Below are 26,677 nucleotides of genomic sequence, written 5' to 3' on the forward strand. Positions count from 1 at the left end.
TTCCCACAGTCATCCTGGTGCCATCACTTCCCCAAGTAAACAGTGCACACATACATGGCCATCTCAGACAACAGGACTCATCGGACCAGGAGATCTTATTCTACTGCTCCAAGGTCCAGTTCCGATGCTCGTGTGCCCATTGTAGGTGGTTTGACGGTGGACAGTGTTCATCATGGATACTCTGACCGGTCTGCAGCTTGTTATAAACATAAATGTTACTAAAGTTTTGTGAGATTTCTCTGAAAATAAGATAACATATAGAGTAATTTTGCTTCTCAAGAGTACATTTAAATAGTTTTAAGAATGTGTAGAATTCTGGAAAACAAGTCAAAAATACTCAATAAGAAAATTATTTGTAAATTTTTTCTTTTGTATAGTTTATGTCGTGATGCCTCATTTTTGCCCATGTTTTTGTGAAAAATGTATAATAAATCTAATATAGGCCTATTTACTTAAAAGTGCACATTATACAGTTTATATAACTAAACACATCCACCTGTAACGTCTTTCATAAAATTACCAATCTGCAAAGGTACAAACATATTTTAACAAATTGAGAATTTGTATTAGCCAAATCAGTGTAAAAGACTACATTTAAATGAGCATGAAACTTGATAATTGCCTGATGATTGACAAAACTTCCTTTTTTCTGTTGTGTCCTTGTTTCAGGAAAAAGAGCGAGTAGGACATATTTCAATTGAGTGTTTAAAACAGTATTACTTCATGTGATCAGACTGGTGTCAAACGCATTTTTACACACGCGTGGGCGTGTCGCTCGTGACGCGTGTCGCGCTCTGTAAATAAAAGCGCGGGTCAGCGTGAACGCGCACAGTGAATTTTACCCTACAGCAAAACATCACAACATTACCAACATGGGTAAGTGAATCTCTCATTGTAAGAACAGTCGGACACTTCGATGCTAGGGGCGTTATTATATTAGAAGTGCACGTTCTTATGAGCGAATTATAAATTGAGCTTTTGAAAAAAATTTTCACAGGCAATTTAATGCCAAGCGAATATTTCATATAGTTTCACACTGTAACAAATGTTAAAGTAAAAAAAAAGCAAGCTTGTGGAAACTTAATTGGTTTTATTTAATCAAAATATGAATATGAGTAGCTAATTAATTTATTATTAATTTATTTATTTGATATGCTGTTAATTAATACATGTGTTTACTAGGGATCTGTTTAATCGTCTATTGTGTAATACACAAATTCAATGAACATCTATTTTGTGTCTTACCTAATCTGTATTTATATGTATTTATTACAGTTCCTTTCAGTTTATTCATTTAATTATGATTATATTCAAATGCAAGGCAATTTTAATTATATAGCAAACACAGTTTCATACACAATGGCCATTTAAAGTGCTTTACATAAACATTATGAAGAAAATACAAGATAAAATAAATTTTTAAACCAATTAAGAAAAAAATAAGAATAAAAGTAATAAAATAAATGTAAAATAATAAATAAAAACTATTACATTTAATAAGAAAAATCATATATATTTATATATATATATGGATGTGCGTGTGCGTGTGCGTGTGTGTGTGTGTGTGTGTGTGTGTGTGTACTGAATATATATATATATATGTATGTATGTATGTATGTATGTATGTGTGTGTATATACTGAATATATATATATATATATATATATATATACACACACACACACACACACACACACACACACACACGAGTCATTCTACCAAACAGGTGCAAAAAAGCTGCTCAAAGAGTACCAAAGAGGTTGGATGAACATTTAATGGAAAAAGAGACAAAGATATTATTAGAGAACATTGCTATTACATTCAGAAATGGGGATGCAAACTTTAGAACCAATTAAATTTTGAACATTTTACAATAAAACTATTAACAAACAATTTTTTAAAAATGTTCTTCCTTGTAATAATGAAGGAATATTTTCTAGACTTTGATCATATACATCACAATACTTTATGCATTCAACTGTATAAAGGAAGTTGTACAGTAAATAAAAGATAAATGCTGTGTGAGTGTGTGTGTGTGTGTGTGTGTGTGTGAAAGATATAGTGAGTGAGTGAGTGAGTGGTGAGTGAGGGATGAGTGAGAGAGTGAAATATATAGTGAGTGTGTGTGTGAAAGAGGTAGTGAGTGTGTGAGTGAGAGAGAGTGAAAGATATAGTGAGTGTGTGTGTGTGTGTGTGTGTGTGTGTGTGTGTGTGTGTATGTGTGTGAAAGAGGTAGTGAGTGAGTGAGTGTGTGAGTGAGAGTGAAAGATATAGTGAGTGTGAGTGTGTGTGTGTGTGTGTGTGTGTGTGTGTGTGTGTGTGTGTGTGTGTGTGTGTGTGAAAGATATAGTGAGTGAGTGAGTGAGTGGTGAGTGAGGGATGAGTGAGAGAGTGAAATATATAGTGAGTGTGTGTGTGAAAGAGGTAGTGAGTGTGTGAGTGAGTGAGAGAGAGTGAAAGATATAGTGAGTGTGTGTGTGTGTGTGTGTGTGTGTGTGTGTGTGTGTGTGTGTGTGTGTATGTGTGTGAAAGAGGTAGTGAGTGAGTGAGTGTGTGAGTGAGTGAGAGAGTGAAAGATATAGTTAGTGAGTGATGTGTGTGTGTGTGTGTGTGTGTGTGAAGAGGTAGTGAGTGAGTGAGTGGAGTGAAAGATATAGTTAGTGTGTGTGAGTGTGTGTGTGTGTGTGTGAGTGAGTGAGTGAGTGTGTGTGTGAAAGAGTGAGTGAGTGAGTGAGAGTGAGTGATAGCTATAGTGAGTGGGTGAGTGAGTGAGTGAGTGAGTGAGTGAGTGAGTGAGTGAGTGATAGCATATAGTGAGTGGGTGAGTGGGTGGGTGAGTGAGTGAGTGAGTGATAGATATAGTGAGTGAGCGGGTGAGTGATTGAGTGATTGAGTGAGTGAGTGAGTGAGTGAGTGAGTGAGTGAGTGAGTGAGTGAGTGGGTGAGTGAGTGTGTGATAGATATAGTGAGTGAGCGGGTGAGTGATTGAGTGAGTGAGTGAGTGAGTGATAGCTATAGTGAGTGAGTGAGTGAGTGAGTGATAGATATAGTGAGTGGGTGAGTGGGTGGGTGAGTGAGTGAGTGAGTGATAGATATAGTGAGTGGGTGGGTGAGTGAGTGAGTGAGTGATAGATATAGTGAGTGGGTGAGTGGGTGGGTGAGTGAGTGAGTGAGTGATAGATATAGTGAGTGAGTGAGTGATAGATATAGTGAGTGAGTGAGTGATAGCTATAGTGAGTGAGTGAGTGAGTGAGTGAGTGAGTGAGTGAGTGAGTGAGTGAGTGAGTGAGTGAGTGAGTGAGTGAGTGAGTGAGCCAAACAGGGTTAAGTTAACAAGTGACTATATTAGAATCCTTGATTTCACACATTCTCGCATTCAAATGAGAAGCAGAACCACCCCATCACATCCCATACCACCACGTCACAATAAAACTTTAATCCCAAAATGGCTGCAGATCTCACATGTGGTCAAGTTCATCACATAGCATAAATGCATTCAATCTGAAATACAATTTTCTTTGTTTTTTATTACATTTTTTAAATTATTAATGCAGTTTTCCCTATCTAATTTTCCCTATCTAATTTGGCAACAAATAAAGAAAGTAAAAGAATGTCAGAGTGGTGGTGGTGTAGTGGTCTAAAGCAGATAACTGGTAATCTGGTAATCAGAAGGTTGTCGGTTCAATCCCCACAGCCAACGCCATTGTGTCCTTGAGCAAGGCACTTAACTCCAGGTTGCTCCGGGGGGATTGTCCCTGTAATAAGTGCACTGTAAGTCGCACTTAAATGTAAATGTCAGTACTTGCCTGCTTTTGTTCTTGGTGGCTACAAGTCTCAAATTATGTCATTTCCACTTTGTGATGTCATTTAAAGCAACGGTACATTATTTATAGATAAAACAAGTTAGTGTGACGGGGTGGTAAGTCAAACTGAACGCACACAAATCATAAAATATTTACCAAAAAATAAGGTTTATTTTAAATAAATATATCTTATATATACAGGGACACGCATAAAATCCTGAAAATAGTAAATGTTTTAAAAATATATATATAACTTATTTGGTGATATTTTTGATGCAAATGTCATGTTGGTCAACACGGACATGTGAAATTGGCGATGTACTAATGAAAAATTATTCAAAATGGTATGTTACTCTTTAAGAATAGTATTTTTTATCATATATCATGTTAACAAGAACACTTGATTGAATAACTTTAAGCTTTGGAAACACACTTTGGGACATTTTTTGTGCCTTATGCATCTCATCAAACGTTGCGGACTCAAATGGCAGCCTTTCATAGAATGATATATATATATATATATATATATATAGTATATCAGCATACACACACACACACACACATTCACGTTTAGAGATATTTTAATGATGGAACTATAACATAATCTGGGATGAGATACAAATGCTTTATACTTGTCAGAGCATTAACAAAACATACAGTAACATATGGTCTTTTCATAAAATGTTGGGATGTAAATGCTAAATTGTGCTGTTTTATCTACTTTGGAGCTTCATATGGTTGTTTAATGACAAACCTCTCCACCCACAGTGAAGACAATGTAGGCGACATTAAGTTTGGCATCTCTGCTCTGTTTGTTTTGGTGTATTTTAAGGAGTGCAGCTCCAAGTTGGGTGTCATGTCTCCTGTATAAATTGATGTAGCTTGTTATGAAGTGTCTTTCAATGAAAGAGCATCTGTTGGGATTAAGACTTGAGGAACTATAGACAGCTGTTTACCATATCCTCAACTAAAATATTTATAAAGGGTCTTAATGACTAAAATAGCACGGCAGTCACCTGACCATAAATGGAAGGACCGGAGGCTCAAAGTCCTGTTATTTTCCCTCACCTTTCTATAAAAGCAGCATTCACATGTTTGTTTGTTAATGTGCTTGTTCAGTCGCTCATTCATTGGCATGTGTGACCTGGACTGGTCCAGAATACCCATCCTAGTTTATACTGGCAGACCGCGTGGTTTAAGTACACTCAGTATGTCAACATATCCGAGTGGAGTGTGTGAGTCAAGAATGAGTACACAGGAGCAAACACACACACACACACACACACACACACACACACACACACACACACACACACACACACACACACACACAGGGGTGCAATACAGATATTTGTTTGAGGTTGCAACATGAACTATAAATATTGAGATACCAGTAACACTTAAGGGGACATTTGTTATCATTAGAACATTTGTTCTTTTATACATGTTTTTTATCTTTGTCATTTAGGCATAAAAATGTTATATGTTAACATTAGTTAATGCACTATGAACTAACAATTAACATTAACAAAGAAAATTGTATATATATATATATAAATATTCAGATAATTAAAATGCATTCCATTCCTGTAGCAGAAGAGTTCATCATTGATAAGATACAAAAAGCATCTTTAGAATACAATGTATTGTTTACTACCATATTATTGATCATAAGTCAATCACTGACACACAGTTCACAGTAATCCATTACACAAGTGAATTTGTCAATCAGAGATTTATTATGAGGGCTTGTTTAAAGACCCGTCAATTTACACGTCAGACGTCTTGGGTGTGTTGTATCATAATCATAGGGTGAACATACGTCCTCTTTTTCCTGGACATGTCCTCTTTTTCGGACCTTACAAAGCATCCGGCCGGGATTTCTAAATGTCCGGGATTCGGCTGTAGTTGCATTATGATGTGTAACTGGTCTAATACTTTACTTATAATACTTTATTGTGAGTGTGCGCATGTTTGCATTGCTTTAACCCCTCTTTGCAAGTCCCGCCTTCTCGCACACCAATTGGTCAATTATTTACATTTACATTTATGCATTTGGCAGACGCTTTTATCCAAAGTGACTTACAGTGCACTTATTAAAGGGACAATCCCCCCAGAACAACCTGGAGTTAAGTGCCTTGCTCAAGGACACAATGGTGGTGGGTGTGGGGATTAAACCAGCAACCTTCTGATTAACAGTTTACCAGTTATGTGCTTTAGACCACTACACCACACCACAATTATAAGAGGCTTGCAGCAACTATTGGCCAAATTCCTGCCTGTCAATGTTTTTTTTAATATTTTTTTTTTTTATAATTTTCTTTATTTTTTAATTCATTTGGAACAAAATTTCTTTACTTTGTTCACATATGGTATCTGAAAACACACAAAAAAAATTGACCATTTTCTTTCCATTTTCTTGGTTTTATTTCACTTTGGTTCCTGCACAGAAATGGCCGGCAATTGTAAATGAACGGATTAGACCACAAAATACAGAAATATTAAGTGTTCAGGAGCATCCCGAACCTTGCACACACAAAGTCCTCTGACATCTACACACACACACACACACACACACACACACACACTTTTTATGCATATTATGTCGTGTTTGGGCTCGTTTGAATCGGGATATTCTGCTGTAAGTTATGGTATGTCATTATCAATGTTATATGTATGTTTCAGTTAGTAATAAGGAATAACGTGACAGAAAGACGCTTCTGTTTATTATATTTATGTGTGTCTGTGGGAATTTCATCCACTAAAACTCACTTTGACCTCTATTGAAAGTCTTGGTCTGGGACAAGGCTAAAACATTCAAATGTATACATCCTCTTGTCTTTCACCTTCCTCACTATGTTTACGTCTCTAAATCATTTTCGTAACTCGGATGACATCTCATTGCTTCCTTCTGCCTCCATTAGGATGAATCGCTTCTATTTGTTCACCTCGTTCGTAAGTGGCTTTGGAGAAAAGAGTCTGCTAAATCATTAAGTGGAAATGTACATAAAAGTAATTCAAAAAGTATCAAAAATAAATGATGAAAGCCTGTGAAGAAAGTCAGTTTTAATGTGGCCTTCATATAACAAATAGTAAAAGTTATACACTGTTAGTTGAAAATATAAAGTCAATATCAACCCCTGGGACCTGAAAGTGCACAAAGAAACACCTATAACATCATTTGACTCAGACGGCATCTCTTTCAGACTTTGGATGAAAGGGATGTTAAGGATTACAAGAGCGAGTAAACTGATTGAAAACAGAAGGCACCCCGCTGTGTACATAACCCACAAATATGCAGGACAACACACACACACACACACACACACACACACACACACACTGACCTGAGACTAATCATCTCACCATGGTTCCCATGGTTCTCTACAAATAGTTCACACAAAACATTTAGTCATTATTTACTTACCCTCATGCTGTTCCAAACCAGTATGCTATACCTTTTACAGCAGAACACCAATTTTAAAAGGACATTTTGAAGAATCTTCATGCAGTTTGTTTTCCACGCAACAATAGTTCCTGCCTGATCATGAAAATGATGTAACTGCAGTGAGACGTTTGCAAAAATGTATTTTAAGCGGTTCAGTACGCGTATCACTGGCATTCCGAGGTGAAACGTCCACGGTGTGGCGCTAAAGGCGAGTTAAACGGTCTTCCAAACAGATCTATCGAGTTTTAAATGAACAAAACCAACCTACCTAAACCTTAAACCTAAACCTAACCGATAGTGTCAGAAAAAGCAAATGTGAAATGAAAAACACAAAGTGCAACACTATTTAATCACTCTTAAACAAGCTTGTAAATGTAGTTGATTAAGTAACGCAAACGTTAAAATAAATAATGTGCGATAGTAAGTGTTTAGATGGAACGATGATAGTTTGCACATCAAACTGATGTACTGAGAGTAATTAGTGACCGATAACGTTTCTCAGTAAACTGCCCTTCAAAGGTGCATCTGTTCAACATAACCACATGCTTCACATGTGCCATGCATACTTCAGATTTTATATTATTATTATTATTATTATTTACAAGGCACTCTTATTGCCATTCAAGATATGCACCTTTGAATTCTGTAGCTAAAAATAAAGTAGAGAAATTATTTGAAATTAATTCACTTAATTATTGATATTGCAATCAAATAAAAAGAACTTGAACGATTTCCAACAATTAAAAATAGTGAGTTTAATGCTGTTGATACTTGTGCAACTTCTCAGAAAAACACTTTTGCATAAAGATGCTTTTTCAGCATTTATTTATTTAATTGTGTTCTCTTTTGGTGACTATCAGTGTAACCAAACACTTATTCTGACAAGTTTATCTGGAGAACAGCTGTGAAGGAATGTTGCTTGGATGTGAAAGTCTTTGTTTCCTGGGCGTTTTCTTCTTAATCCAAACCATTAACCCAAAATCTCAGGCAAACACCACCTGGCTTGATGAAATCGGAGGGCAAACGGAACATGCTTTCTCTTGTTTTTAATGGTATGAATGGTATGTACAGATATGATGGTCAGCAAGTTCTAACATATCACGTCCACTTACCACATCCTCCACTGTTTTAGCAATAAATGTGTTGAGTTATGTTATATCCTTTCTTATATGCTAAAATGAGAACATTCTTGACCCATGACTGGTAAAAAAAAATCTTCTTTATCTTATTTATGTACACATTTTGGTTGGTTTACATACATATATATATATATATATATATATATATATATATATATATATATTATATAATTTATCTATATACACTTCATCTGTGTATTTTGTACATCTTATTGTACATTTTATATAGAACAAAAATCCACAGTTTTAGCACAATGTGTTGATTTTCTGACAGTCCCTTACCCACTGTATGCAAAATGTCCAACTTATATCAACGTTAAATTAGCGATCTGGAACATCTTTACAGTAACGCCATCTGACCAGCTAAAATCTGAGACAAATCACATCCCATATTGATTCAATGCGGGATGCATCATTTCATCTTAAAAAACGGGACGATCTCGTATTTACGGGACGGGTGGCAACCCTAGAAACAACAAAAAAGAGCTATTAAACTGAAATATTTAGGAGCCAAATGGCTATTTTTCTTTTCTAAATTACAGAATTGCATTTGTTCAAAAGCAAGACCGAATGCAGAAGAAAGAAAGACAGCTGTTTAAAAAAATTATTATATAGGCTCTCTCTCTCTCGCTCGCTCAATCGCTCTTTCTCTCTCTTTCTCTCTCGCTCGCTCTTTCGCTCTCTCTCTCTAGCTATATATATATATATATATATATATATATATATATATATATATATATATATATATATATATATATATATATATATATATATATATATATATATATATTATTATTATTATTATTTCCTCCTAACAAGGCCACATGTCAAGATCTGGGTAGATGGTATGTGAATAATCAGTATACTCCATATATACCAGATGCAGTTATTGTGCTTCCAAAAACCAATAACCACAAGGATGAAAAAAATAAAAAAATAAAAACAAGCTTTGACACATAAAGCGGGACTTCTAATTATAAACAAGCCCAAAATACACGAGGACTCTTATTTTGAAATGTCTGCACTTCCAGGTTCAAAATAGGCTCTCTTATAATCAATGAGTCACAAACTTACAATACAAACACCGCAAAATTAAAATATTAAAAGTAAGCAGTAATTCAACAGTACGAACGCATGTTATAAATGTCCAGTATTCCGGTAGTCACTTGTGAACTCACTGACGGCTGATTCACTGTATGAAAATGACTCTGATTCAAACTGTTAACTTTAGCTACTAAAGTACAAACCCGTTTGGTGTCTTAGAATCTTTCGTTAAAGTGACCCTGTTAAAAAGTTAGTTGGTATGCAAATTGCGCTACTTAGTACCAACATAGTATCTATTTGTAAGGAAGTGTACAGGAATAATTCATTAAGACATGGTAAAGTTAGAGGGGCCTGGGTAGCCTAGTGGTAAAGACGCTGGCTACCACCCCTTGAGTTCGCTAGTTCGAATCCTAGGGCATGCTGAGTGACTCCAGCCAGGCCCAGTTGCCAGAGAGGGTAGAGTCACATGGGGTAACCTCCTTGTGATCGCTATAATGTGGTTCGTTCTCGGTGGTGTGCGTGGTGAGTTGTGCGTAGATGCCGTGGTGGATGGCGTGAAGCCTCCACACGCGCTATATCTCCATGGTAACTTGCTCAACAATTGATAAGATGGGCAACTGTGATTCCTCCGCCACCCGGATTGAGGCGAGTCACTACACCACTACGAGGACTTAAAAGCACATTGGGAATTGGGTATTCCAAATTGCAGAAACCGGGAGGAAAAAAAAAAGTTGTGGTAAAGTCAGCATAAAACAATTTCTCTGTAATGTAATGAATTTCAGAATGAAACGTGATAATAAACAAGAAAAATTGAAGAGCAATGACAAAACAAGATGGTGTACTTACCGTCTTTTATGAGGGAATGAATTACAATCCCATGAATCTTTGTGAATGTCATAAATTTAAAATAATGGAAATAAATAAAACCATTCATTTAAAGGTGTTGATTACAAGCATATAAACAAAATATTTGTATACTATTGCAAATTATTTAGATATATACAAATATATAAGTAGTTTGAGAGTGTAAGGTGAGTGACTTGATTGCGTCATTCATAGTGTGCTGCTGCAGAGCCCTTTTGGTGGGCTTTTTTCACCGTGATTTTCTGATTGGTGGATATTTCTCTTCAGGATCATGGGTAGTGTAGTTCTTCACCAGGATTCTGCTATTAAACATAATTAAATAGGAAAGTTTTAAATAATAAAAAAGTTTAAATAATATAGACTAATGCCTTCAACAGAAGCATATACCTTCAATTAACAACCTCAGAGCCTACGGTAGGTTTATAAGTTATCGATAAATATCAGTTGTCCTATAGAGAAAACCAGGAAAAGACCAGTAATGTTTGTTATTAGTAAAGTAAATGGGGTCCATTCTTTCTCACTCTGTTCAGCAGTGGTACTCTGTCTGTGACACAAAATAATCTTTATTTTCTGTTCTTCTCACAGCTTTAGATATTGGCACCTGGGATCTGGCATGTCAGTTCAATAACACTGACCACCACACGGAGCTGAACGGCACCGATCGACTGATCGTGAGGAGAGGACAGGCCTTCACCATTAATCTGAATCTCAACTCCAGTTCTTACCTGCCGGGAGTCAGTCAACTTCAGATCGTAGCCGAGACCGGTAATGCTGTGTGCTAATCAGAATCAGAATGAGCTATATTGTCAAGTGTACTCCCTTACAAAATGATTTTGAGAAACAAGCATGTGCACACAGAACATTACAGTGAGACACAGTATATACAACATGGTAAGAGTATAAATAGACTTACAAAAAATAGGACATATAAAATAGAATGGCGTATGTACATGTGCAAGTGGTAATATACACTCACATAAAGGATTATTAGGAACACCATACTAATACTGTGTTTGACCCCCTTTCGCCTTCAGAACTGCCTTAATTCTACGTGGCATTGATTCAACAAGGTGCTGAAAGCATTCTTTAGAAATGTTGGCCCAATTTGATAGGATAGCATCTTGCAGTTGATGGAGATTTGTGGGATGCACATCCAGGGCACGAAGCTTCCATTCCACCACATCCCAAAGATGCTCTATTGGGTTGAGATCTGGTGACTGTGGGGGCCATTTTAGTACAGTGAACTCATTGTCATGTTCAAGAAACCAATTTGAAATGATTCGAGCTTTGTGACATGGTGCATTATCCTGCTGGAAGTAGCCATCAGAGGATGGGTACATGGTGGCCATAAAGGGATGGACATGGTCAGAAACAATGCTCAGGTAGGCCGTGGCATTTAAACAATGCCCAATTGGCACTAAGGGGCCTAAAGTGTGCCAAGAAAACATCCCCCACACCATTACACCACCACCACCAGCCTGCACAGTGGTAACAAGGCATGATGGATCCATGGTCTCATTCTGTTTACGCCAAATTCTGACTCTACCATCTGAATGTCTCAACAGAAATTGAGACTCATCAGACCAGGTGACATTTTTCCAGTCTTCAACTGTCCAATTTTGGTGAGCTCTTGCAAATTGTAGCCTCTTTTTCCTATTTGTAGTGGAGATGAGTGGTACCCGGTGGGGTCTTCTGCTGTTGTAGCCCATCCGCCTCAAGGTTGTGCGTGTTGTGGCTTCACAAATGCTTTGCTGCATACCTCGGTTGTAACGAGTGGTTATTTCAGGCAAAGTTGCTCTTCTATCAGCTTGAATCAGTCGGCCCATTCTCCTCTGACCTCTAGCATCAACAAGGCATTTTCAGCCCACAGGACTGCCGCATACTGGATGTTTTTCCCTTTTCACACCATTCTTTGTAAACCCTAGAAATGGTTGTGCGTGAAAATCCCAGTAACTGAGCAGATTGTGAAATACTCAGACCGGCCCGTCTGGCACCAACAACCATGCCACGCTCAAAATTGCTTAAATCACCTTTCTTTCCCATTCTGACATTCAGTTTGGAGTTCAGGAGATTGTCTTGACCAGGACCACACCCCTAAATGCATTGAAGCAACTGCCATGTGATTGGTTGAGTAGATAATTGCATTAATGAGAAATTGAACAGGTGTTCCTAATAATCCTTTAGGTGAGTGTATGTACAAGGTTGGGATATGTAGTTATTTACTAAAATATTTGAGTGAATTTACATATTTATTTGCCATATTTATACATTATTGTACTATGGTAGTCCTGAAGGCAGTTTAATTGTTCATGTGGTAAATGGCTTGAGGGTAAAACTGCTTGTGTTCCTGGATGTCCTGGCACTCATTGCTCTGTAGTGCTGGCCAGAGGGCAACGGTTCAAAAAGGGAGTGAGCAGGGAGTGTGGGGTCCAGAGTGATTCTTCCTGCACGTTTCCTCTCTCTGGAGACGTACAGGTCTTGGAGGGTGTGCATGGCGGCACCAATATCAACCACGTCACCCTGTAGCTCAAGACTGGTTGCTAAGCAGGGTTGAGCCTGGCCAGTACCTGGATGAGAGACCTCCTGGGGAAAACAAAGTTTGCTGCTGGAGGAGGTATTAGGGAGGCCAGCAGCAGCTAAATATTTCAGCTTTAGGATGAACCCATTGATTCTCAATATGAAAATGCACAGTAAATATAATGACACCTAGATTGAGCTTGTTGTCCACTCAGAGGCCGAGATATTCTATAAAATAATAAGGGTGGTGCTTGAACTGAAAATTAGACTGAATGTCTATGGATGAACACATCTGTGAGGGCTAAAAAGCGTTTGAGCACCAGCTACATTTCAGATCTGTATATTGTGATGGAATGTGATAGAGAGAAAAAAAACACTCTTATTCTTTTTGCCACCTAGTGGAATAAAATTAGATTAGGAGAAAATAAATATATAAATCCTGTTTATCATAAGATTGTAAACACATACAATATTATATATTAATAATTTGATTATTTATTTATTTGAGAAAGTATGTGTGAATGTGAATGTATGTGTCAAATTTGAATGTGAAAAATTGCGGGCAGAATCCCAAAAATGCCAGGGGGTTTAAGGGTTTGGTATTCATACATTTCAGTGTTGATGAACAACTTTAGGAAAACACTTGTAAATGGTAGTGAGAACAGAGCGTTTTCAAAAACGAAAATGTATCTGGATTAATGTGGACGTCGCCTTCGTTCTTGTACAGTCAGACAGCAAAATTCTGTTTTGACTGAAATACTTCCGAAATCCAAATCGCCTTTGCGTAGGAAATGTCAAAAGTTCAGTGGGAAATGTTTCTGTTTGACAAAAAGGATTCCATTTATTTTTCAAGATCAAGAAGCAGAAAATTGGTCGTGCTGGTCCTTCGATGTTACTGATGGAAGTGGCCTGAGAGGAGAGATAACATAAAAGCATCATTGAACTCAAATAGAAGCAACAGTGTAGAAACTGTTGCCAGACAGATAGGAAAGAGTCTGCTCAGTCTCAGATAACAGCAGTCAAGACAACAAGACCAAGACTTTTGGCTCATTTAACGGAATTTATGATGATGGATCACAGATGTTGAGCCCTTGAAAGTTTTTAGTAGTGTTGCCAAAAACAATGTAGATACAAAAACATATTGAGCCATATGTAGAGACCAGAATTTAAAAGAAACTTAAGGGTTGGATTCTTGTGAATTGGGGTAGTAAGCAACCGCAAAGCATTGTGCAAGAAAACACACATTCATGCAGTGGAACTAACACTTCTGTTTGATTTATGATGTCATAATAATGAGAAATGTAAACTTTAACTTTTTTGTAAGTACATCTAGTAGTACATGTTTCATAGCTCTGGAGCGAGTTGAAAGGAGTGGTTCTCTGGAATGCTTCCAAGACTGAGTGCACAGAATTCCAGTGAGTTGACCTCTGAAAGCAGGGTCAGTAACTCAATGAGACCTGATATTCCCAGAGATTCACAGACTGAACAGTGGACACATTCCAGAATAGTTTAGAATAAAAGCAGAGGGGAATTTTTGTGCAAACATTTGGCTTGTATTTATTTACACCAAGTACAAATTATTATTATTGTGTAGGTCCCCCTCGTGCCGTCAATACAGTGCCAGCCCTGTGTCTCAATGTGCGAACACACTGTCAGCGACTTTGTCGCCAGTGGCTGGCAGTGAAGTCGCTAGTGGGCGTTCCCACTACTGGTTGCCTAGTAACGTTTATAAATGACATTCATGGATGTCATTCCATTGCTGTTGACAGCAAATCACTTTTCTTGCCACTAAAAACAAACATTTTGGAGGGAAAAGACTAAATATAAATGGAATCAGTACATAAAATGCTTTATATCAAAGATGAACGAGAAACAAGGCGTGCTGTTTGCCATAGCGGCTGTTTATCTGTGCCGAAAATCCAAATGCCGGTCTGTCTGGGTCCACAAAATCCCCAGGATCTCAGATACACCTTTCCACGCAGTATTTTTCTTAAAGTCCTTGTACGTGGGAAGAGACATATCATAGAGCACTGGGAAATTTCTAACAGCAAGAATTAACCTTTCATCCATCTTTCCGTTACTGCAGGAGCTGAGAGAGAGAGAGAGAGAGAGAGAGAGAGAGAGAGAGAGAGAGAGAGAGAGAGAGAGAGAGAGAGAGAGAGAGAGAGAGAGAGAGAGAGAGAGAGAGAGAGAGAGAGAGAGAGAGAGAGAGAGAGAGAGAGAGCTCTCCCGCGAGCTCTCCCGTCTTCTCTCCTATTGGCTGTTGCTTCCGTTAGTCGCTCTTCATTTGAATAAAGTTGAACTTGTCTCAACTTTGTCGCATCGCTGGACACGCCCACATCTAGTCGCCAACTGTCGCGACAGCCCGTGTCGCCTGGATTCGCTGTGCTCTCATTGAAAATGAATGGGATGGCGTCGCTGTTGCGCGCGATGTCGCTGGCAGTGTGTATGCACCTTTAGAACAGCATTCTGACATGATATTCTTCTGATCACAATTGTACAGAGCTGTTATCCGAGTTACCGTAGACTTTATCAGTTTGAACCAGTCTGGCCATTCTCGGTTGACCTCTCTCATCAAAACATTTCCATCCGCAGAACTGCCGCTCTCTGGATGTTTTTGGTACCATTCTGAGTAAATTCTAGAGACTGTTGTGTGTGAAAATCCCAGAAATTCTCAAACCAGCCCGTCGGACACCAACAATCATGCATGAGATTCTCTAATCAGCCAATCGTGTGTCAGCAGTGCAGTGCATAAAATCATGCAGATACGGGTCAGGAGCTTCAGTTAATGTTCACATCAGCCATCAGAATGGGGAAAAATGTGATCTCAGTGTGTAAAGGGATTAATGGAAAGGAGGCGAGAACTGGCTTGACAAACACTCAAAGGTGTCGGACATCTGTCCGTGGAAACTCTGGTTCTACACTGAAGAAGATATGTGTTATTTATACAATTGTAATAAGATTACTTTACTGAATAGTAAAAATAATTTATACTTTTAAGTTACTTTATACACTCACCACCGCATATTTCTCCCTTACAATGACTCATTAAAGGCTTTGCTTTTTTCTGTACTTATTTCAACATATAATTAGGAGTTGACGCTGTAATGAAGTGTGATTCTCTGATAGGCCCTCAGCCTGCGCAGCAGTACGGCACCAGGGCCGAGTTCAGCCTCAGCGATGAGATCGACAGCACGTGTTGGAGTGCTGCAGTGACCAGTCCACCCGGGGACACCATTTGCCTTTCCATCTGCCCTGCCCCTGACGCTCCCATTGGCCGATACATCCTAACTTTAGATGGCTGTGTCCAGTTTGATTTCATACTGCTGTTCAACCCGTGGTGTCCAAGTAAGTGCAAGCACATGTGTTTGGGTGGACCACATCTTGAGGTCACCCATGGAAATCCTGTTCTCTTCCCTGCATGATTGGAAATCATTGTTTAATTGTAACTTGACAGATGGATAAAACTGTGTAATGTTTCATACTCACTCAAGCTGTAAAAATGACTTGCAGGAGATGTGGTGTACATGGACAGCGAAGATAAACTGGCAGAGTATGTTTTGGCTCAGGATGGGATCATCTTCAGGGGTGATGCTGATTATCCTGTGCCGTTGGCCTGGGATTTTGGACAGGTACCAACAAATATGCAAGAACAATGGCAGGTCTTCCTGTGTAAGATAATGATCTAGCAGCATATGGTGATGTCACCCTGTAACAACTCTGCTCAAAACAACTCATTAATGCATTGCAGCCAAGAGACAAATGAGGGTGCTTTTTAAGAATGAACATAGAATCAAAGAGAAACTGAAGCCTGTTTTGTACCATTAAGATTTTTTGCATTGTGACATTATTTCCATGACAATTAAGCATCCATGATACTTTACAATTTAAATAATATATCATAATTGTTTTCTGCATTTTGCATTGTTATAATGAGAATTGGCATGCTTAAAGGAAAATTCTGGGTTCAATACAAGTTATGCTCAATCAGAAGCATTTGTGGCATAATGTTGAATACCACAAACATTTATTTTGACTAAGCTCTCCTTCCAAAGGGGGGCACCATATCATGAAGTGTCTCCGTATACTGTACATAAGTGAGGCATATGAGGTATCGGTTGAAAGCTTAGAATCAATTCTGCATTCATGTTACATAAAATAACAAAATAAGGCCTCAAAATATTTGTGTCCCAAATTAGCGTCCCCTAGAGGTAATGGGGTAGAAAAATTCATATGAAAATAAATGTCTTTCACATAGCACCTAAATAGACAAGTCATATATTAAATGAAAGCTATCATTCTCACGACTGTGACTGCATAGTTAATTTTGTGACCCTAATACCACAGTTCAAAATATTTTCAAAAGAATCACAAAGTGTAATATGATTTCGGTAAGTCTTCAAATACAAATGTCTCATTTATGCGACCATCATTGCAGCTGTAAGCCCAAAATATCTAAAACTATATATCTGCTTTTACCTTAGGGAGTTTTCTAAAATATTAACCATTTTTTACTATCTGTGTGTTTGCTTGTGTGAATAATCAAACATTATATCTTAGAAGTCCAGAACAAAATATGCCACCCATGAGGAAAAGCATTCCAAACCAATCAATCGACTATTGATGATAAAATGCTATATGTCAAAGGGGAGGATCTCAGCTTTCTAATGACACCTAGATTGAGCTTGTAGTCCACTCAGAGGCCGAGATATCCAATGAAATAACGAAGGTGGTGCTTGAACTGAAAATTAGACTGAATGTCTATGGACGAGCAAATCTGTGAGGGATAAAATGCACCATATATATCATTTATGAATAGTTGGAGCCATTTTTATTTTATTTGGGGGGTTCTCTGAAAAATGAGACCAACTTTGTTGGAATTAGTCCACAGAATTTTTGAATGGTGAGCTTTTAAATTTGAGTGTGAAAAATTGCGGGCATCAGCCCAAAAGTGTGTGTAAAAGTACATGTATATGTAAATACTTTTAGTAAATTACAAGCATCTCATTTCTGCCTTAAAACCCTCCAAAAATTGGCCCCATTCTCCTCCATTGAACGTGCTTCACTATAACCTCAATTTTTGAAGAAAATGAGGGATGAGTTGATTTTTACATTTGTTTTTATGGTATTTAGATCCCTCACTTATTATTGCAGACTTTGGCATCTTGGTAAATCTGAGCACAGTTTGATACATTGTTGAGATCTCTTGTGAGATTACAAATGAGGGTCTTTTTCTCCGGGGAAACATCTGAGCACTTCAGCAAAAGCATAATTTTTTCTTTCCTATTGGTATTTCTGAAAATAAACTCTACATATCAAATAGTAGAGCAATGTGTTATTTGCACATGCGTCTCTTTTTGTGTTGTGTCCTGCAGTTTGAGGAAGGCATCCTGGATGCTTGTTTAAGAATCCTGGACATGAACCCTAAACACCAGAGAAACCCGGGGAAAGACAGCTCTGGACGTAGAAATGTCATTTATGTCACTCGAGTTCTCAGTGCGATGGTAAGTGCTGTTGTGATGGGACCACCTGAGACCGATTTAAATATCAGGTGTAAACGGGACCTGCAACTTATTTACTTTATTCTCAATCCAGATAAACAGCAATGACCGAGATTCTGGCGTCCTTGAGGGCTGCTGGAAAAAGTCATTTGAAGGCGGATTGAGCCCCATGTCCTGGAGGGGGAGCGTTGAGATTCTGAGGACGTGGAACAGCACTTCCTGTTTGCCTGTGCGCTACGGCCAGTGCTGGGTGTTTGCAGCTGTTGCCTGCACGGGTATTATGATTCTCAATTATTCTGACTGTCTTTTCTTGTAGAAGGTATTACAGTAGATCACTGGTTCTCAACTGGTTTTGCTTCAGGATCCAGATTTTTAATTGGACCTCAAGTGGTGACCCAAAACAGTACAAAAGTACAAAAAAATAACCAAACATTGGGTAACACTGTCCATGAAGCCCATATTTATAATGCATTATAATGTCTCATAATACGTCTTATAATTGTAACTACAGTTATAATACATTATAAATAATACTAAACCGAAAGATGAATGTAGCTACTATAAACTATTTAAAAAGTTGAAACAGTATTTTCTTTGTGTACTCGCACTAAGCGTGTTGTTTTGTTTGTTGTCAGTGTCTCGAGCTCTGGGGATTCCATGCAGGGTGGTAACAAACTACTTTTCAGCCCACGATACAAACAGCAACCTTGTGATCGAACGTTACGTCAACGAAAAAGGTGAAACGGAGAGTGTCACCAGAGATATGATATGGTATGAAAAACGACTTCTTTTAAAAACTCGTTATACATTAATACATGAGGAAAGTGAGTTGTCAGGGAAATGATGTTCAATTCTATTATTAATGCTGCCTTCATGTGCATCAGCTTTATGGTATATACGTGTTTCCTACAAAAAAAATACATTTCAAGGATTAAACATTTAAAATCTTTATTTTTTTCATAGGAACTATCACTGCTGGGTTGAGAGTTGGATGACCCGACCTGACCTCTCATCTGGTTTTGATGGGTGGCAGGCGAGTGACCCGACACCACAGGAGAAAAGTGAAGGTATATCGTTTTTAGGGGCCAAGCACTGAAAGTGCATAGGCACCTATTGTATTCGTTATTGTTCTTCTTTGTATTATTATTCTTCCGCCATTGAAGTCTATTGGCAGCCCATAGAACCATACATGGAAAAGTTGTGAAATTTGGCGCACAGATAGAAGACACTCTTAACTATAACTGACCCAGATTTGGGGTCTCTAACGCCAACGCTCTAGCGCCACCAACTGTTCAAAGTTGCACTTATGTTTGGGCTCATAACGTCTGGTTTTAATTTCTGTCTGACTAGATTTTACACCATTTTTAGAACTCCTCCAAGACCGTAAGTCTGATTTGCACAAAATGTGTTGTGCATCATCTAGAGACACAGTGGACATTTATCAAAAGCTTTTTGATGGACCAAACTGTTCTCGAATAACTCTTCAACGAATTCAATGGCAAGCACTCCAAAATGGACGTGAGGCTGTATCTTTGCAACACTTTGGCGTATTAACACTAGACTTGGTAAATGTCATAGCCATCATGACTTGAGGGTACATGCAGCATTTCAGCACAGTGCCACCTAGTGGTCAGGAGATATGAAGTATGCCTCTTTTTGCTTGTAACTTCTGAATAGTTTGGTTACTGCTCCACCTACTGGTCAAAGGTTACAATTACTTGTATTTTATCAATTGTACCCATGTTTTTTATGCTTCTTTTCTTAGTCATAATCAGTGATATCTACTGACACTTCCATACTCATGTAAATGTGTATTTTGTAATGCACAGTTTTGCAGTTTAGTTTCAATATAAGGTTCTTTTTGGACTGGGGAAGACGTTTTGAGGTCTGAAAGTTATTAATAATTTTATTTCAAAAGTTGTCTCATGTTATGACCCTTCTAAAAGAAGCAAAAAGCATCAATTCTAAAATGCATTTATTCTCTCAGGTGTGTTCTGTTGTGGACCAGTCCCTGTACAGGCAGTAAAGGAAGGAGAGCTCACTTTAAAGTATGATGCTGCGTTTGTGTTTGCGGAGGTGAACGCAGACCTAGTGTTCTTCCTGAAGTATAAAGACGGCAGTACAAGAAAAATCGTGAATGACCAGAAGGTTGGACAGAAGATCAGCACTAAGAGTGTGGGTCGTGATGTGAGAGAAGATATCACACACCTGTACAAATATCCTGAAGGTAGAAATATAGTCTCATTACATGTAAGCTATCAGATTCAATACACACACACACACACATACACACACACACACACACACACACACACACACACACACACACACACACACACACACACACACTGGGACACTGTTAGTGTACAGTGTTTCCACATAACTTTAGGTGCAGCTGCAGCCTAACACAAGCTGCCTTGTTGTAACTCATGATGTGACACGTTTGGAAAACATGATGAAGAGAGCTTTGCATTAAACATTTCTATGTAAGCTTTGACTGTTGATGGGATTTGACCGTTGGTGACACATGTTTCCTCATGCAGGTTCTGCGGAGGAGCGAAAGGTTTTTGAGAAAGCCAAACACCAGAACAAGTTGAATCAACAGCAGGCGAACGGCGGGTTAAACGTCACCATCAAGCTCTCCTCCGGGATCAGCAAGGGCTGCGACTTTGACGTGTTTGCAATTGTGACAAATAACAGCGCGGAAGAGAAGAAGTGTCGTCTTGTGTTTGCATCCCGCGCCGTGTCTTATAATGGAATCACTGGACGAGAGTGCGGCTTTAAAGATCTGCTCAATGTGGAACTAATGCCAGGAGCAGGTGTGCAGCGTTTAGGTTTTATACGACCGATGTGTGTGGTTAAATATTAAAGGGGTCATGTAATTAGAATATTTTTTAAATAAAACAGTATTTTATTGTACTATTTAGGCATTTGTAACTCAATAACCCCAGTCTACCCAGAGGATTTAATTAAATTAATTTCATTCACCTCATGTCTGGACTACCGCAATTACCGCAAAGTTTCTGACCTGTAAAAATTATCGTATTGTCAAACTCATAATTACAAGTCGGAAACTCTGAATGTAAATTTTAAAGTGTTTGTCGTCTTTAACATACATTTATGTTTGATATGCCATTTTATTATAGCCAGTGTAGCTATAATAAAATAAAATATAATAAAAGTAGCAAAGTTTTTGTTTGCATAAATACTAATAATCAATTAAAAAAGCACTTTTTGTGTGTGTGTGTGTGTGTGTGTGTGTGTATATGTGTTTGTAAGTGTGCGTGTATGTGTGTGTGTGTGCGCGTGTGTGTGTGTAAGTGCGCGTGTGTGTGTGTAAGTGCGCGTGTGTGTGTAAGTGCGCGCGTGTGTGTGTAAGTGCGCGCGTGTGTGTGTAAGTGCGCGCGTGTGTGTGTAAGTGCGCGCGTGTGTGTAAGTGCGCGCGTGTGTGTGTAAGTGCGCGCGTGTGTATGTAAGTGCGGCGTGTGTATGTATGTGTGTTTGTGTGTGTGAGTCTGTATGTGTGTGTGTGTGTGTGTGTCTGTGTGTGTGTGTGTGTGTGTGTGTGTGTGTGTGTGTGTGTGTGTGTGTGTGTGTGTGTGTGTGTGTGTGTGTGTGTGTGTGTGTGTGTGTTCTGAATAATATGTGTCTTGACCGTGTTGCGTGTTTGTTTCAGAGAGGAAGGTTCCTCTGAGGCTGAACTACAGTAAATACTGTAATACTCTAATGGAGGATAATCTCATTCGTCTCGGCGCTCTGCTCATCGACTACAGCACCAGAGAAGCTGTCATGGCCATGAGAGACATTGTATTGGACAACCCAGATATCAAAATCAGGGTACAGTCACATGGTTACCATTACAACCCCTCAGTCACCATGATCACAATATAAATGTTGTCATCACCATGCCAACCCCATTTACGTACAATCACCGTGTCAGGTCCAAGATGTTGAGCGCACTCGTGAATGCACGCTAATGTAAATATGTTTTTCTAGATTCTTGGAGAACCCAAGGAGAACCGTAAGCTGGCAGCGGAACTTACGCTGCAGAACCCACTGCCAGAACCTTTACAAGGCTGCTGTTTCACTATAGAGGGCGCAAACCTCACAGGCGGCTACAGCATCACTGAGAAGTAAGAACACTTACTAACAATAACACTAGAAGTAAGAACACTAATGTTTATGGCTTCGAATGAGGAAGCGGCTAGTTGGCATGAAATACTGTGGGGAAGCTGGCATGTACTGCGGTGTTACATGCTGCACTCCATTGGAAACTATTTAACATCTGCTCATTCTTTCATACATTTTATTAAGGCTGTTGATTTAACGAGTTAAATGACGTGCTAAAAAATTTACGCAATTAATCATGCCCTCTGTGTCATGCATGCTTAAAGTGCCACCTTGTCACCATGTCTTTGTAAGTACCAGCCAGCAGTACAAATCCAGCTGTACAGAATAAAAATCCAAGTCGACTTCACAGTACAGTGTGCATGCGTCTCGAGACACGTTTTTTAAACTTTCAAACTACATTTAACATTTTGCATTTATGGTCAGAGATGCTGTAAACTAGGGACACGTGTTGCGAGACCAACTAAAATAGTGCAAACTCAAGAACACATTCCGTGGTAACATCCCTCAAGTCTACCTCAGACAGACTGATAGACTCCAGTTTGTATATGTTTTTGTCAGCAAAAAATGGTCAATAATTTCTAAAGTACTGGAACTACAGTCATGTGCAACTTCGCCACAGCATTTTTTCACTTCTTTGCAAATGTCATATCTGGTATGTGACATCAGAAGAACAGCATGGGGTATTTTCGGGGCATTAACATTTGTCACATGGTGGCACGTTGGGTACGAATTTGGTTATTAGCATGTTCTACATTTCTTTATTTACATGTCTTTAAATATCCATCCACCTCCCCAGACAATGTCCAGACAATCCTCGATTTTTTGCGGGCATTATATTTCAAAAACGCTCAATATGTCATTTTCATCACCGCCATTGACACCACAGAATTCTATTAACCTCATGTGTGTGTGACTCCTCATCCACATGCGTGGACATTTGTATTTTGGCTTTGTGACAAGCAACAAATAATTAAAATGAATTTAAGATGACTGAATACGGTTCACAAGACTCTAGAATGTCATATAAAGGGTTAAACCTCTGCCGCATCGAGTCACATGACATGCCCACACTGCGTCGATTTACGTGAATCGCTTCTGTGTGTGCGGAGCCAACAGAAGTGCCTCTGGTAAGAAACCGATTTACGTTTTTTATTGAAACCTGTTTGGGTGTAAAGAGGAGAGTCTCAAGTTTCGTTTGATATGCGGCTTCAAAAATGCATTTATTTTTCGCACGTCAACGCGCTGATAAACATGATGTCCACATATGTGGATTTTGGGACAATATTTCCTCAAAAGTTGATTTTTTTTTTTTTTTTTTTTGAATAACTTTCAACTCTTAACACATCTGTGGGTCATTTCACTTCATTTAAAATAAATGTTGATATATTTATATATTTATTTCCGACTCTATTCATTAACATTAATAAATGCATTCCTATATTTACTTTTTACATGGAGAATGCTGAAAAAATGTTGCTTTTAGAGACTTTATATGGGGATGAATATAAGGTGAAAACTGTTTGGAGACCAGTGCAGACAGACCGCACACTGGAGGTTAAGTCATGCACTAAATAGGGAGCAAGGGAGCATCCTATAGCTCTCCTATAACTGTTCTGAGACCAGTGCAGACAGACAGCACACTTTAGGTTAAGTCATGCACTAAATAGGGAGCAAGGGAGCATACTATAGCTCTCCTATAACTGTTCTGAGACCAGTGCAGACAGACAGCACACTGGAGGTTAAGTCATTCACTAAATAGGGAGCAAGGGAGCATCCTATAGCTCTCCTATAACTGTTCGGAGACCAGTGCAGACAGACCGCACACTGGAGGTTAAGTCATGCACTAAATAGGGAGCAAGGGAGCATCCTATAGCTCTCCTATAACTGTTCTGAGACCAGTGCTGACAGACAGCACACTGGAGGTTAAGTCATGCACTAAATAGGGAGCAAGGGAGCATCCTATAGCTCTCCTATAACTGTTCTGAGACCAGTGCTGACAGACAGCACACTGGAGGTTAAGTCATGCACTAAATAGGGAGCAAGGGAGCATACTATAGCTCTCCTATAACTGTTCTGAGACCAGTGCAGACAGACAGCACACTGGAGGTTAAGTCATGCACTAAATAGGGAGCAAGGGAGCATCCTATAGCTCTCCTATAACTGTTCGGAGACCAGTGCAGACAGACCGCACACTGGAGGTTAAGTCATGCACTAAATAGGGAGCAAGGGAGCATCCTATAGCTCTCCTATAACTGTTCGGAGACCAGTGCAGACAGACCGCACACTGGAGGTTAAGTCATGCACTAAATAGGGAGCAAGGGAGCATCCTATAGCTCTCCTATAACTGTTCTGAGACCAGTGCTGACAGACAGCACACTGGAGGTTAAGTCATGCACTAAATAGGGAGCAAGGGAGCATCCTATAGCTCTCCTATAACTGTTCGGAGACCAGTGCAGACAGACCGCACACTGGAGGTTAAGTCATGCACTAAATAGGGAGCAAGGGAGCATCCTATAGCTCTCCTATAACTGTTCGGAGACCAGTGCAGACAGACAGCACACTAGAGATTAAGTTATTCACTTAATAGGGAGCAAGGGTAATTTGCTCCCTATTTGATCATTTCTGATGTAATGTCTGTAACATCTCACAAACATGAATAATCAACACTCCTGGAAACATTTGGATTACAAAAAATCTGACTTTCTTTAGCTTGGTATTATTTACTTTAGTTCCGCTGTCCACATATAAGGACGTCAATTTTTAGGGAAACTATTTGCTCTAGATAAAAAATGTTTGCATGTATATTAGGGGCTACTAGTTACAAATCAAAAAGGGAAATGGAGAATGCACACAGCAGTCACACTCGGGGCTCAGAAGGTTATTTTAATTATTTCAATATGTTTTTCAGTTTGTCTCCGAGTTTTGGACCCAACTCAATATTTAAAATAGCGAGGAATTACGACACTGCTTTTTTTACATTTGAACAAACAACAATCAGGAGAGGAATGTGTAAAAGATTCAAAACATGTGGTTTCCAATGAGTCTAACTTATAAACATTTCATCCCTCCAGACTGGAGTCGAGCATTGAACCCGGACAAGAGGCTAAAGTTAAAATCTACTTCACTCCGACTCAGTGCGGCCTGCGCAAACTTGTAGTGGATTTTGACAGTGACAAGCTGGGCCACGTAAGAGGATACAGGAATGTTATCATTGGAAAATGAGACCTCTTAACCTTTAATGAGGTAGAGAGTTTAAAGTGGAATCATCTGTTTCTCTGTGGTTCACTTGTGATTATTAAGACAGTATTACTTCTATATACAGTATTTTTCAAAGAATGTGAAAACAATAATTTCACACTACAAACTGGCTTCTATAGCAGCTGTTCACAGTATGTTATTTCTGAAGATAGTAAAGCGCTGTAATCGGTATGCATGGATATATGGGTCATTGATTTAAAAGAATATATTTTTACCATGGACAACCTTATTAGTCAATGTGTCCATGTTGGTTTAATAAAAAAAGAACTAAATAAATGCATTTTAATTTCATAACACATTGAACTGTGTACATTATAAAACATATATATATTTTTGAAATCATACAATTTTGTTAAAGATTACACAATTCAATTTGATGGCTAAATATGTTTGTGTTCGTGTTTTTGTGCCTTCAACATGTCACATTCCTGGATGTTTAAAGCTCAGATGATGGATATTAAGAAGTATTACCCTGCAATTAAAAAGAAAATTATGAATGAATGAAAGAAATTGAAAATCAATGTGACTTTCATTGACTGTGAACATGTCTTATTCATAATTGTATTCTGATATTACTTTTTATTAAAAAGAATATTTACTCATCAGCGATGTGGATTTAATGTTCAGAAACCGGCATGTCCAATCGTGCTGAGGAAATCACTGTAAAGAGTTCAGACCTGTAAAATCTTTCAAAAACACAACCTGAATTCAGGAATAATGCCAGAATATTATTTGCACAAAGCAATTTGCTAATAAGGAAAAACAGAAGTGATTTTGTCATATTCCCTGTTGTCTTATCTTTGTGCTTTTGTTGGAATTCTTTACTTTCCTGTTTGCTGTGTTAGTTTTGTACTGACCAAGGAAACCGGGAAAACAAGGAACACCTTGGGAAAACAATCAGGGAGAATCAATCAAGGAGTAAAACTACAAGGACTACAAAACTAACACAGGAAACAGGAAACTAAAAATTCCA

General features: G+C 38.5%; 1 protein-coding gene across 1 annotated transcript; it reads left to right on the forward strand.

Moving 5' to 3' along the window:
* Positions 1–741: 741 nt before the first annotated feature.
* tgm2b (transglutaminase 2b) lies at positions 742–26,303 on the forward strand. Its single transcript, XM_052129843.1, has 13 exons — positions 742–876; positions 10,883–11,062; positions 15,944–16,162; positions 16,328–16,446; positions 18,190–18,318; positions 18,410–18,590; positions 18,951–19,086; positions 19,279–19,382; positions 20,303–20,542; positions 20,859–21,134; positions 21,992–22,152; positions 22,312–22,448; positions 25,518–26,303. Exons 1-13 carry the CDS (start codon positions 873–875, stop codon positions 25,666–25,668), a joined length of 2,037 nt encoding a protein of 678 aa, XP_051985803.1. The 5' UTR covers positions 742–872; the 3' UTR covers positions 25,669–26,303.
* Positions 26,304–26,677: the final 374 nt, after the last annotated feature.

Source organism: Xyrauchen texanus, chromosome 7, assembly GCF_025860055.1.
Source record: "Xyrauchen texanus isolate HMW12.3.18 chromosome 7, RBS_HiC_50CHRs, whole genome shotgun sequence".
Classification (NCBI taxonomy): Eukaryota; Metazoa; Chordata; class Actinopteri; order Cypriniformes; family Catostomidae; genus Xyrauchen; species Xyrauchen texanus.

Coding starts and splice junctions, on each gene's coding strand:
- tgm2b (XM_052129843.1), top strand. Junction 18,591..18,950: donor TGCAGCTGTTGCCTGCACGG/GTATTATGATTC, acceptor GTTTGTTGTCAG/TGTCTCGAGCTCTGGGGATT. Junction 22,449..25,517: donor GGCTACAGCATCACTGAGAA/GTAAGAACACTT, acceptor TCATCCCTCCAG/ACTGGAGTCGAGCATTGAAC.